The sequence below is a fragment of the Lolium perenne genome, chromosome 6, assembly GCF_019359855.2.
Source record: "Lolium perenne isolate Kyuss_39 chromosome 6, Kyuss_2.0, whole genome shotgun sequence".
Lineage (NCBI taxonomy): Eukaryota > Viridiplantae > Streptophyta > Magnoliopsida > Poales > Poaceae > Lolium > Lolium perenne.
The window spans coordinates 192,871,523-192,885,745 of record NC_067249.2 but is presented as its reverse complement, the minus strand read 5'-3'; the positions used below and the strand labels follow the sequence as shown (position 1 = coordinate 192,885,745).

The following is a 14,223-nucleotide window of genomic DNA, read 5'->3' as shown; positions in this document are numbered from 1 at the left end:
TTTCCCTCCATTTTCTGGTGCCCGTTGGGGGAAGAGCAGAGCTCCTCGTCTCGTTTTCCGTCGTTGGGACGTGACGGGCCGTGTCGACACGGCCTGTTCTGCGTTTTATCTCTGGGTTAAGGCTGCGTTTTGTAACAAAGTTTTTCTTTGAAGTATTTGAGCAATACCACAGTTTTCAAAATTACCACAGTTTTAAATAATTTGATGTGTTTAGCTGTGACTAAAAAGTAAAAACTGCACTATTCATACTTTAGTATCCCTTAAACTGTGGTAAACATAGCTCTGGACCTCTTTTTCCTAAAACGGGAAGATCATAAAAGGTTCCTTCCTCAGGCATGAACAACAACAAAGACCTTTATCTTTCATCTGTTATTTATTTCCCGATGATTTGATAAAGTGGCAGCCGGCCGGCAAGAGAGTATGTGAGGACGAGCATGCTTTTTCCGAGTTGACTTTCACTTCCTAAAGTCGGTCAGTGAGGGAGACTATGAGCAGGTGAGGATGAGCATGCTTTTACCGGTCAAATGTCGGCTAAAGGGATGGTAAAACAACATTTGCCAAACATTATGCAGTTTTTTCTAAAACTGAGAAATACCAAAGTATAAAGAAATTGCAGTATTCTTTCCCATGCACATAAATACTTTAGTTCTGTAACTTTAGTTTTGTAATACTTCAGTTTTAGAAAAACTTTGTTGCCAAACTAGATCTAACTAGGATAGTTTTTCTTTGTGTGATACATAACTAGCACAGCTTGAGCCCTTTTTATTCTTAGAGAACTTTAAGTAAGACACAAATTGATACAAAATATTATGTTATTCACTGCGGTGTTAATTTTTATAAATTGTGAACATACTTTTTCTTAGAATAAAGCGGTGCGTTTATATTAACTAACAGAAACATTCAATACAAGATTGTTTTCAATACTAGCCGGTGGAACACCAAGCAAAACCCTATCAAATTCATTAACACAACCTTCTTTCACTAACACTTTGTGCAAAACCATTAGCTGATCTTTGTACCGCACGAACCGAAGCTTCATCAAAACCTTGTAGGAGTGCCTTTATTTCATCAATGATAGGTCCATAGAGGGACCTGTCCAGCTCCTCCCGCAGAATCTTCGTTGCAACCCTAGAACTATTCGTTGCACAACCATCTGAACCTAACGATCCTTTGCAAGCACCAGTCCTTGCCGGCACGCCAGGAGCTCGGCACCTTCAGCGTCAGCAACATGGGAGAAAAATGGCTAGCTCTGCTTGAAAGTTTCCATGGTGATCTCTAAGGACCCCCCGGTTGCCTTTAGACTGACATAATGCACAATCAATATTTACCTTGTGCCATTGGTGACTTGGACGGAGTGCTCCAGAACCTTAGAGGAAGCCGATGGAGCTTTTGCATGAATCGGTTCCACTCCTCCACAACAACACATGTCTGAAGTGCAATGGACCATCAATATTTCTTGTTTGCCAAAGATTGTATAACATGGTAAGAAACTACGAAGTCTGATATGTTGAGCTCTTGCCGATCCAATCCAGTAGCCACCCTTTTAATTCAGCGTGACATGCCAATCTTTAAGGCGGGGGCTCCCAGTCGATGCCCGTATGCTCTGTCAGGAAGGACCATGCCATTGCCGAATGAGGACATGTCCAGAAGTGGTGTACCAAACTCTATGTTATGTCGCACGCTAGATAGAGAACGCCGTCTTTGATTTTTCTATGACTTAGTTCAGTACCTACTGCCATACCATTCTCCATCAGACGCCAGACATGGACCTTAGTTTTCCCGGAGACATGAGCTGCCCACAAAGCCAACCATCCTTTTTGCTATGTACTTGTTGAGGATTCAATATTCCCCTTGGTTGCTTTCTTTCTTTGAACGGCAAGGTGGTAGCCGATTTTACTGAGAACACACTGGATTTGGTGTGGTTCCAGGCTTGGAAATCTTCAGAACCCGCCCAGCCAACTAGGGTGCGGAGGATGTCAGCCACATCAAAAGCATAGAAATGTTCATTTAGCTTTGCTTCATCCCACGCACCCCCCTCTCAGGCCTAATGAAAGCACTAACTTCCTCCGGGCAATTTTCGAGTGTCCGTCCTAGTGGTTGTGGAGCTCCAGATCGCGGAATCCAATTGTCATTGCTGACGCTAATTGACTGACCGTTGCCGATTCGCCAAATCAGACCAGCTTTGAGCGGTTCTCTTCCATATACTGTTCCCTTCCAAGTATACGAGGCGCGTTTTCGAACATCCGACTGACATAAAATCATCTTGTTTAAAATATCTTGCCCTCAAAACCCTCACACAAAGAGATTCGGGATCCGTGATCATTCTCCATCCCTGTTTGGCAAGAAAAGCTTGGTTAAAACACTCATAATCATAGAAGTCCATTGGACGCCTTGTCACCCCACCAAAAATTGGAGGAGATTGAGCTAAGTTTTTTACACATCTTCTTAGAGAGTAGAAAAGAACTCATGGTGTAGGCAGGAACAACCTGTAAGATAGACTTGATAATATTGTGATCTAGAATGCAACTCTTGATTGCATAGGAACATACTCCCTTCATTTCAATGTATAAGATTTTTTTAAGTCAAGCAAAGTAAAGTTTAACCAAACTTTTAGATAAATCTATCAATAAATATGATGATGTTCTATAGATATCATATAAAAACATGTTTAACCAAACTTTTATTTAAATTTTTTTTGCCCTATCTAAATTACTTTTTATTAAGAAAAATAATTTGCGTCGGGCTGGGTTCTTCCACTGAGACGTCAACAGGCTAGGTGGCAAGGCCCTCCCACTTGGAAAACTGTCGATGCATCCCAAACAGCGGGATGGGTAGGCTAACCACAGTAACTCCATGGGCCGTCAGCCCAATTATATCATGGGCTTAAGGTTACGGTTGGAAGGCCCGTGTCTACCAGAAAGCACCAGGTCCGCCTCGAGTGTTCTAGAAGCCAGCCAGCCAGCAACGACCGGGCCCGTAGGAAACGAGGCCGAACCGACGGCCTACCCTTAAGAACTACAAGGCGCACATTCCGATCGCCACGAATTCTTTCGCAATCCACTCGTCGTCGTTCCTTCGCTACGAGTCGTCAATCGACGGCACCCGTCGCTCCGCGAAGGTACCGATTCCGCTCACTCGCCCGATCCGATTCAGTTCTGATGGTTCGATTCACATGTTGTATCGATTCGATTCAATGCCTTCTTGCAATCTAGGGTTTGTGTATGGCCGGGCGGTTCTGATTTTTGTTGCAATCTAGTATTGTACTACTGTTCTGGTTTGTGTTGCGTCTGGTTCCGTCTGGTTCCGTCAGATTGCAAGTTCTGATCAGTATCAATGGTTCCTACAAAATGATGAAATTAGAGTTTTGGTATATCCTTTGTACGATTTTAGACAATTAGGTTATGGAAATCCAATCCAATTTTCAATGTTATGTGCCAAGTTAGTTTTTCTCTTAACTGGAAATAAGTATGTTTTTTCACTAGTTTTATTTATTTATGTAAAAAAGTATTGAGATAGACAACTGGGCTCCTGCTTGGATCACATATGGTGCAGTCTATCGATGTGAATCTAATATTGAAGACAAATTCTATGGTGCAAAAGCTGGCCTGTGGTTTGGTTTTCCAAGTCAAATTCTTTTTTTAAATGAATCTTGATCACCCAAAAGGGCAATTAGTTAACAGTATAATGGAACCAGCAGGACCTCACCACAGCGATTCTGGCCCGTGAGCCGTTCGATGGGAGGATCTGGCGGACCAAAACGTCCGAACTTCATTTCCGTTCGCGAACAAACATTGTTCCATCGTTAAAAAGGCTTTCTTCGTTGTATAGGCCCAATTTCGTTCTAGGGCTGCCCACAATTGTGTTAGCCTGCACTACACTACTTGGGCCCCGAAACAGTTTGAGGGCCCATGTATTTGGGCCTCAAGCACCCTCCGGTTCGTCTCCCCAGTCCTTTCGTCTGGCCTCCATTAATTCACACACGATCGTATGCGTTATTGTTCCATTCATTCATGTTCCTTCTCACGCACAGATCTTTATAGCATTGGTCTTTTCTTTCGATTTTCCAATTTCCCACAAAACTTCGTCTTCATCAGCCGCGACCTGAAGAGACGGACGAGAGGAGGCAGCGGCCGCGGCTGGTTGGGTGGAGGCCACGGGATACAGAGATGAGGTCGTAGGTCGTCGTTGGTGAAAGTCTCTCGCAGGCTCGCAGTGTCTGCTCGCCAAGGTCTGTCGCGGTGCCCTGTTCCACCAGCAAATGAAGCAGCGTCAAGGCCAATAGTGCAGATAACGATCAGGGGGTACGCCTGCGACTGAGTTTCCATCGTGTATCGTCCTTGCTTTCAACGATCGGCCCTTCTCCACATGGAATCTGGAGCATTGCTCTTGGCCAGTTGGTCTTATAACTGATTTCTTTACAGGGATGCACGAGGGACTGGCAAAGGGTATTTTTACACATGTGGTTTGTAGGCTATGGAGTTCACAACTTTTTCATCGAGTTCCTGAGGTTGGCTACCCAATTTCTTTCTATGCCTTTACTCGTACTAGTAAGTAGCACGTGCTTTGCACGTTGCAACATATATCAATTTTAAGTATTATTTTTATTTTTATTTTATGCACGATGTTGATATCTTTTTCGGCCAAACATAGGCACATAGATTGGCTTTTGAAAAACTAATACACCCTATAACAAAAAATGGAAGGAATAATAACCTGATATCATTACAAGAATATTTTAATACATATGCAATCAAATTATAACCTATTAAGAAGAGACAAATTTTTATGGCCAATTCAATATGAGTATGTATATATTCATGATTAGATTTCGAAAACATATTAAGGGTCCATCTTATGTAGGGTAGTCCACGCATTTGCGTGGCTAGACTATTTAAGTTATAGTTTGGTTGTCACAACTTTTAAATTGCTACAAACATTACATGATATCTATATAAAAATTTGACTATCAACGTTATAGTTTGGCTATGATAACTTTTAAGTTGATACAAACATTACCTGATATCTATATAAAAAATTAATACCTTCATAAATTTTATTTTTATGTAACCCACACATTGGCACTTTTAGATTATATAGGAACGTTAAATGTTTTCTTGTATTTGTCAGATTGCAGAGTAAGATCTTTATTCTATAAGAAATAAGCCTGACTTATTTGGTTAAGGAAATGGATGTACAACCTATCTAGACACGTTAAAGTCCACGGACTCAGAGTTGAGTTCTTATTATTTCAAAAAAAAAAAGTTGCATTCATTTTGAAAGAACTCTTTATTCTATCCTATTGTAAATTAATAATTTCGGAAAACGGAATTGAACTATGGTTTAATTATGCTCTTAAATATTTTTCTTCCATTTTTTGTTTCTCAAGTTCACTGTAATACGTGACTTAAACATCTTCTGTATATTTCGTTCTCTTTACTTTTTTGTGGCGTTTGCATCCTACAAAATTTTGTGCTGATTCCTTTTTCTATTTTTCTACCTTTCTTCCCCATCTTTACAATTCACAATTAAGAAGTGAGTTTTAATCAACTCATACTTTCCCATTTGATCTTTTTTTATGATTTATATGCCTTTTTCCTCAAGCAACATTCTTTATATTTTACATTGGCTAGTGGTGAATTGTAGCTTACATACATCTACCGTGACCATCATTACTGTTATCTATTTATGCATCGGCTGCGGTTTGATTTTCTGAAGAAATAGAAGATACATGAACTCCAGATGGACTGGTGGTCTTCATTCAGGTACCAATATTCGGTCGACACATGTTTGGCTGAAGAAGGATGTGTTGGTCAGGCGCTGACACGTCAAAACTACCAGCTGCGGTCAATGTTTTTCATGCGGAAAACAAAATTAGAAGATAATATTAGTAAATATACAAAATGTTGGTACTGAATTAATATATCTTAAGCAATTTCACAGTTGATACACACAAGAACGAAAGAAAGAAAAAGGAACCGCACTAATTGTACTTCCAGGACTAACAAGATGCATCAGATGTGTATCAATTGACGTCAATGAACTGTGCAAACACATAACCATCATTCAAGAATCGTACAGGGCATGCTTGCCTGTGTACAGGTTGTATACGTATGTACACGGCGGCGGACGACACAACAGCTAGAGAGCTAAGAGGTGTCAATCTAGATGTTCTAAGGGGTGAGTGTATGCGTGTGTATGTGAGCGTCTACGTTTGTACTGTGATTCTCAAAAAAAAAAAAAAGAGGTGTCAATCTAGATGTAGTACGCTGCAGAGAGGAGATGTGGTGTGTAACACATGACACTTCAACTCAACCAAACTCTATGATCTGACAGCAGCAAGATCCTTGAAGAATCAAGGCACGATGCAACGGAGACGGAAATGGAGCTGAGAATGTGATATATGAGTATGACCAGCGAGACGGACTGTAACAGGAAGGAACCATGGAGGCGGTGGTGTGCGGTACTGCTGTGCGCCTGTGCGCGAGATGAAGAAATGGAGTCTATCCAGCACGTCCGGCCAACAACTGGCTTAATTTCGAATAAAAAAACATCAGCAGTGCTACATGCTGTGGAGCTTTCGGGAACGGTCGAGCAGCTACCAGCGACTGAAGCATGCGCGCGGAAGAGAGCGGGAAAGGAGTACTGGCGAATCCAGCTGGTTATAGCCATCCGATGAGGTGCAATCGACGGCTAAAAGCAACTCTGAGATACCTGCCAGAGCCAATGAAATTTAAATTTCAAAACTGCTGCATTATAGTAGTAGAGATACGTTTGGTTTTCCCAGACAGGGATGGAGGCAGAAAGATCCAAACAGAAGCTCAACTGAACCAATGGATTCAAGATATACAGCGCACTATCGGTATTCCGCTTTACCTTTTGTTCCAGTCCTTGCACTATTGTTTGCATTTTTTCTTGTTTGACACGATTCCTTTACGATCCACTGATTGGTGAGTGGAAATTGAATGAACACTGATCAAGCAAGTCAATCACATTTTTTTATATGCTTGGTGAATTGTACAAGAGAAATTGACCTTTTTCTTTCTTTCCTACAGTCCGGTAGTATTGTTTTGTTAGCACAGCCTAAACGCCTATCTTACTATATGCAGAAGTAACTGAATAGGATGCAGCAAAATGAAGGTATTTCTTGTAGATCAGCAAACTCAAAGGTCGATGCAGAAGAGTGAAAAGAAATGTCCTTGGGACCTGAAGGAATTAATTAGCAGAGCTTAACCTCTCGGCATTCCTCTACATAGTATGCAGTTTTATTTGTCCAATTAAATTTTATACTATTTTTCCCGTGGATGGCACTGAAGTATTTGTAAAGAATGCCTGATGCAGCTCGAGGGGGATGCCTCTTTTTTCTTCAAACTTTCAAATTTTACCTGCATTTTGACCCCTCTAGGAATACTATAGTCGAAAAGGATGGCAAATACTACTTCTATTTTTATCGCTTTTCATGGCATCTAAATATGCCTTACAAGTAATAGAACATTTGCATGCCTATCAAATAGTAGTGTGCAGTGTATTTGTACTTTTTTGCGGGGATTGGTATGTTTACTGTGCATCATCTCTACCTTACCTTGTTGTCTAATTTTAAGTCAGCAATATATATATGGTGCACAGGTTCCTGCATGTGATGTTTCCATGCTGTGATCATGAAATTAACGTTCATCGTACTATTGGGTTGTGTTCATTATAAACTTATAGGTCTGAAAAATCTTACAAAAAAGTATTAAATTTATTTTTCCTCACTGACGCCTCCTCCCTTGGCCTGCCGAACTCTCTACTTTTCTTCTTAAATTCAAGAAACCTTTACTTTCCTCCCAAATATAACAACGCTGAAGCTCATGCTCTCCTGCTTGTTACTCTTATAATACTTCAAATATACATAGTTTCTGCAGCTGCGTCCTGTCACATCGCAAAGAGAAATTATTTGGCCAGTTTCCATTTCTGCTAATAACTATAAATTATCTATACTCCTATATAGTGTACCAGTTTTGAATTGTATAGAGAGCTTGAATCCTAACCGTTGGACTGGAAAATCTAATGGCTGAGAATGGAGGGATTCGCTATGAACAGTATCTCACAGTTGTTTCGCATTGATCTAGAACCGTCGTGTACTTTCTCTAAAGAAAAGGCACATGCACGTCTGACACCGGTGGACAGCTCAGGATTGGCTCGCGAGCAGACCGAGCGCTGGGCTGTGAATGGAAAATTTGGTTTGGCTTTTTCGCTCTACGTTCAGCAGTGCGCGTGGTGACATTAAATGTGTCTTCACACTTGAGGCATTGCGTATGCTCACAGGGAGCCGTAGCGGCCATGTGGCCAACCAAAGGACTTTGCTAAGATTGGAACAATGAAGGACTATGAATACATTTCATTTCTATAAGGTCTAATTTTTATAAATATACATGAACATTTTTCCTAGAGTATACAAAATGAGAACATACTTTTGAGATGTATGCACATTTCTAATACAATTCAAATAGGTGAACATTTTTCTGAACCTTTGAACATTTTTGGTCGAACGGGGGAACATTGCTTAATAAATTTGAATATTAGCAATATGTTAGTTACAAAAAAATACTTTTTAAGACACAAATTTTTTTTAGATATAAGAAAAAAAATCTTTGGTACAAACAAATATTGTATGAAAAAACATTTCATGTATTTTTTAAAAAACATGTATTCTATAAAATCATATGTTTGAGAAATAAAGATCTCGCTTTTAGAAAAATGTTCAAGGATTCAAAATAAATGTTTGAGGGTAGGAACAAAAGTTTCATCATATCCTTTAAAAATACTATTCACGGGATGAAAAAAAGCTCATAGGTAAAAAAAATATACTTAATTGTCTCACGGCGAGTCGAGACTTCAATGAATTCTTGTGTTCCCCACTGATGCCTAATATGTCACTAGAGATGCTTTTACAAATATATGTTTGCTATGGCACTAGATTTCTGCTCTCTTTCGATCTGTATGGCACCCGAATTTTGTAGGCTCACAATGAAGTGATTGTTGGATTCCTCCCCATAACAAGTGGGTTCTTCTGGAGTTTTGCAGATGGTGTCCCGCTTGTCTTGATGGCACACTTTATATTGACGAAGCATGTTCTACTGCAATACGCTGGCGACTACACCAAGAGCGATCCATGAGCAAACTCCATGGTGAAGGATTGCCTGTCCATGCCTTACATGGCCGGAGACAATCCCTATTAGCCTGTCCTACTCCTCTTTAACTACATTCTAGGCATTTTAGCCAGTGCAAGGAAATAATTCATGGATCAAGGATATGGCTTACTACTAAATCCCTAAAAAAAAATATCAGCACGGTTCCATTTGATTGATATAGCTTGATCAGGTGAGATCTTCATAATGAATGGCATGTTAACCTAGCACTTCCTGATGTTGGTGGTGATGATGCTGATGCGTGCATTGTTACTACGCCGACCATTGACGACGTGGCCTTGAAAAATGGAAATGAGGGAAGGACTTATTCTCTCGACTTGGTTGAAGGAGCTTGTCGAGGGCCAGGTCATTCTAGATTTTTCGAGAAAGGATGCTTTATTACTTCAAGAAGCAATTAGGTCATTCTAGATGATGGTATAGCACTACTTGACACTACCATAATATAGCAGCCCGAGGGGTAAAGCTTGGCAAGCTTGTTGTCTTACATACTCATGTAGCCAGACCATGATTGAGAAGATCATAACTAGAAAAAATGGCTGATATACGAGCTTCAGCATTTTTTATAAATTTTTATTTTTTTAATTCTTAATATTTGACGTGCAGTGCACGTGCAAACTTACTAGTAACCAATGGTAACTGAAAATCATAAATACAACTCATTTAATTAACTACGATAACCCTTCACCTAACAAAATAAAAGGTACTACTTCATGTAACTACATAAAAACTAATATAATTTTCAAAAAAAAAATCATAAAATATAAAAATACCTGGACCAAAATGCATCAGTTATTTAACAACTTAAAAACACCACAAATATTATAAATTTAAACCCTTTATAACTAAAATATTCCTTATACGCAATTAAGAAATGACATTCATAGCTCAAAAAATGGCCAATAAATATTTTTAAATATAGCATGTAATAAAAATAAAAATATTTTCCTTCAAAACAATAATTTAAAAATATAATAAAATATCAAATACTTGTATTTCAACTATGTAATAACTTGAAATATGGATGGGCGCAGCAACGCGCGCAACTATGGTCTAGTAAGTCAATAACCCAGAACTAGCTACAAGCATTAACATTTGTCTTCTCCAAATCTTGTATTATGCTAGCTTTGAATCCTAGTTCAGTTGCCACGGGAACCTTAGCGTCGCGTGTGTGTTGTGGGAAGGTCCTCCAAGAAAAAGAAAGACTGACAAAGCTCAATCCAAAACATGAAAGCGGAATCACAACTGTCTCACGAAAGAAGGGTGGTTTTATTTATTATGTAAAAAAGTATTGAGATAGACAACTGAGATCCTGCTTGGATCACACATGGTGCAGTCTATCGATGTGAATCTAATATTGAAGACAAATTCTATGGTGCAAAAGCTGGCCTGTGGTTTGGTTTTCCAAGTCAAATTCTTTTCTTAGAATGAATCCTGATCACCAAAAAGGGCAATAACCCAGAACTAGCCACAAGCGTTAGCATTTGTCTTCTCGAAATCTTGCATTATCTTCTAGAAATTTTGCACATGAAGTTTTAGTTGATGGATCATATGTCTGTTTGTAGATATGCAGTACCGCAGTAGTCTCATCAACTACACACCTTCGAAACAGTAAACATGTAGTTCTCCAAGCCTGTATATACAACTTTCTATGCATTAGGGGGAGTACATAGAGTCCAACTGCATCTTCACATGTTTACTCATATGGATCTCTATATATGTTTTTTTGCTTGCTTATCCATTCAAATGTCATACTGAGATGTGTAGTTACAGTTATTTGACATAATCATATGTTTGCATGAAACAGATGCAGATATTTGTGAAGACGCTGACCGGCAAGACTATAACCCTTGAAGTTGAGAGCTCTGATACCATAGAGAATGTTAAAGCCAAGATTCAGGATAAGGAGGGTATTCCTCCGGACCAGCAGAGGCTCATATTTGCTGGAAAGCAGCTAGAGGATGGCAGGACATTGGCTGACTACAACATCCAAAAGGAGTCCACCCTCCACCTTGTTCTGCGCCTGAGAGGCGGGATGCAGATCTTTGTGAAGACTCTTACTGGGAAGACCATAACTCTGGAGGTTGAGAGCTCTGACACCATTGATAACGTCAAAGCAAAGATCCAGGACAAGGAGGGCATCCCACCAGACCAGCAGAGACTTATTTTTGCTGGGAAACAGCTTGAAGATGGTCGGACCTTAGCTGATTACAACATACAGAAGGAGTCCACCCTACACCTTGTTCTTCGTTTGAGGGGTGGGATGCAGATTTTTGTGAAGACCCTTACTGGGAAGACCATAACCCTGGAGGTCGAGAGCTCTGACACCATTGATAATGTGAAGGCCAAAATCCAGGATAAGGAGGGTATCCCTCCTGACCAGCAGAGGCTTATCTTTGCCGGAAAGCAGCTTGAGGATGGGCGCACATTGGCTGATTATAACATTCAGAAGGAGTCTACTCTTCACTTGGTCCTCCGCCTCCGCGGTGGCATGCAGATTTTTGTGAAGACGCTAACTGGAAAGACCATCACACTTGAAGTGGAGAGCTCTGATACCATAGACAATGTCAAAGCCAAGATCCAGGACAAGGAGGGCATCCCACCTGATCAGCAGCGACTCATCTTTGCTGGGAAGCAGTTGGAAGATGGGCGTACGCTGGCTGATTACAACATTCAAAAGGAATCCACCCTTCATCTTGTCCTGCGCCTCCGAGGAGGGATGCAAATCTTTGTCAAGACACTAACTGGAAAGACCATCACGCTTGAGGTGGAGAGGTCTGACACCATCGATAATGTGAAGGCCAAGATCCAGGACAAGGAGGGTATTCCTCCAGATCAGCAGAGGCTTATATTTGCTGGGAAGCAGCTGGAGGATGGGCGTACCTTGGCGGATTATAACATCCAAAAGGAGTCCACTCTTCATCTTGTGCTGCGTCTCCGTGGTGGTGGTACTTTGGCAGTTTGATGTCTTTCCAAAAAGCATGGTTGCTCTTTCCAGATTGTGGTGGTGCTCTTCCTTTTGCACCTGAGCTTTTCGTTTCTGTAGTTTATGTTGGTACTAGTGTTCAAGGTGTGAATCTGCTTGGTACTCGTTCTTGTGTAACTGAATCTTATATGCTTGTTACTTGTAACTGTGACCATCCACATTATTGAGCTTGCTATCCCTTGTCTGCGCCTCAGTGTTCTGCAGCTTAAGCAGTGCCGCTGTTTTTTTGTTGTCCTCAAATCAGATGTTCCTGAACTATTTATCTCTTGGTTTTCAACCTGTGTTGTGTCAAAGAGCAGCGGTTCTTCAAAATTTGGAATAGTCGTGCTATACATTAATTACCTGGAAGGTTTTGAATAGTTTAGCATCTTTCTCGAAAATAAACCCAAACATAGCTTAGCATCCTTCACTTAACAAAGCTAAATCTCCTGCATTATGACACACGCTAACCAGCTCTTGCAGAAAGAAGGTCCAATAAAGACCATGTTTCAGATTAACTTCGTTATTGGCCATACAAGGTTGCTTCTTCGTCTAAAAGACTTACATTTCTTCGTTCAATAGTTATCATTCAGTATGAAACAGCGATGTACGTTTCTTGGTAGCTATTCAGCATCAAAGCGTGCACATTAATGTACGTAGACTAGAAAAACTAATCAGCACGACCAACTGGGGTGCACATTATTCTCCGTAGGAAAATTAATCCGCACAACCAACTCGAAAGGAACAAGGAGTAGGAACATTCCTTTTGCTGGATGTTTAATCGTTTGGTGGCTGCACGTATTGTCACAGAGGTACAAGCTAATGCTACAACGAATTTATGACACCGAATGTGATTTGTAGTGATTGAGGAAAACACAGATTTTGGAACATCTGAGTGTAGATTCTTGAAAGGTTAGCTTCGACAAAGAATTGTATATTAATCTCCTCCTTTTGACCGTAGAATGTAAAATTATCACTTATATATTGTGATATGGTTGTGACGGACGATCTAGGCTCATGACCAACAAAAGCGCCGAGTATTGCACTATTATTGATGGTCGAGTATTTGCTACTCCCTCCGATTTTTTTTTAATTAACTTAAATTCAGTACAAAGTTGTAGTAAATTCGAGTCAATTAAAAGAAATCGGAGGGAGTAGTTCAGATGCATGAACTGTATTGCAGGCTGAGGTTATCCTCTTGTTTTTAACTTTCATGCCGAAATTACCTGTTCTGGTTCAGATCATAGTTTCTGATGATGATGCATAGTCTCTCTCTCTCTCTCTCTCTCTCTCTCTCTCTCTCTCTCTCTCTCTCTCTCTCAACTTATCTTCATATTTGTGTTTCTCTTGACCATTCATCACTTGCGGCCTTCAATAATTATCTGTGGTGGCATAATGGTGTAATCGCTCGCATCCAAAACCGGCTTCTACCCACGAGGATATATACATATGATAATCCGCTACCGGATTTCAATTATGATAGAGTGTGACTGCAACTTCTATTGGTTAGTCCACAGAGGCTCTGCAAAATGTTTGTGGATCTGGATGAAGTTCGGAGAGCTCCAGCCACCATATGATTCGTAGAAGTAGGGCTCAAATTTTGCCACCGACGTCACCATGACCGTCTACAATGAGAACTTTCTCAACATGACATGAACTCACATGCATGTAGCAAAACCATGAACGCCCGTGCTCGAAGCTCCTCCACGCCTAGAGTGAGTACTGAACGGACATCTTCACTCTCAAACTGGAAATTGATGTTGACGACAAAAGGACCAACCATGTTTATTAATTGTATCAATAGGTTTTTGTCCCTTTGAAATGGAAGAAATGATGGGCGGAGACCCCTCAAGGGAAAAAGAGGAAAGATGGAAACAAATTTTGATTCATGAAATGTCATATATTATTTGAGCTGTGGAAAATGACGCACTATTAAGAGAGGACGTGCTTTGGAAACCAAATATTATTTTCTACCACCTTAGGACTATCAATAGATATTCCATTTGAGAGCAACCTCAAAAATCCGCTTTTTACCAAGAAAAAAGTCACACGCCTTCAATGTTGACCCATCCG

The 14,223-nt window shown here is 40.4% G+C and overlaps 1 protein-coding gene across 1 annotated transcript; it reads left to right on the top strand.

The window, feature by feature from the left end:
• The first annotated feature begins 3,048 nt into the window (after nt 1–3,048).
• LOC127306584 (polyubiquitin-like) lies at nt 3,049–12,346 on the top strand. The gene is made up of 2 exons (XM_051337240.2): nt 3,049–3,118; nt 10,993–12,346. The coding sequence occupies exon 2, from the start codon at nt 10,993–10,995 to the stop codon at nt 12,148–12,150; it is 1,158 nt and encodes a 385-aa protein (XP_051193200.1). The 5' UTR covers nt 3,049–3,118; the 3' UTR covers nt 12,151–12,346.
• Nucleotides 12,347–14,223: the final 1,877 nt, after the last annotated feature.

Excerpts from the sequence above, each read along its gene's own strand:
- LOC127306584 (XM_051337240.2), top strand. The coding sequence starts at position 10,993 with ATGCAGATATTTGTGAAGACGCTGACCGGCAAGACTATAACCCTTGAA.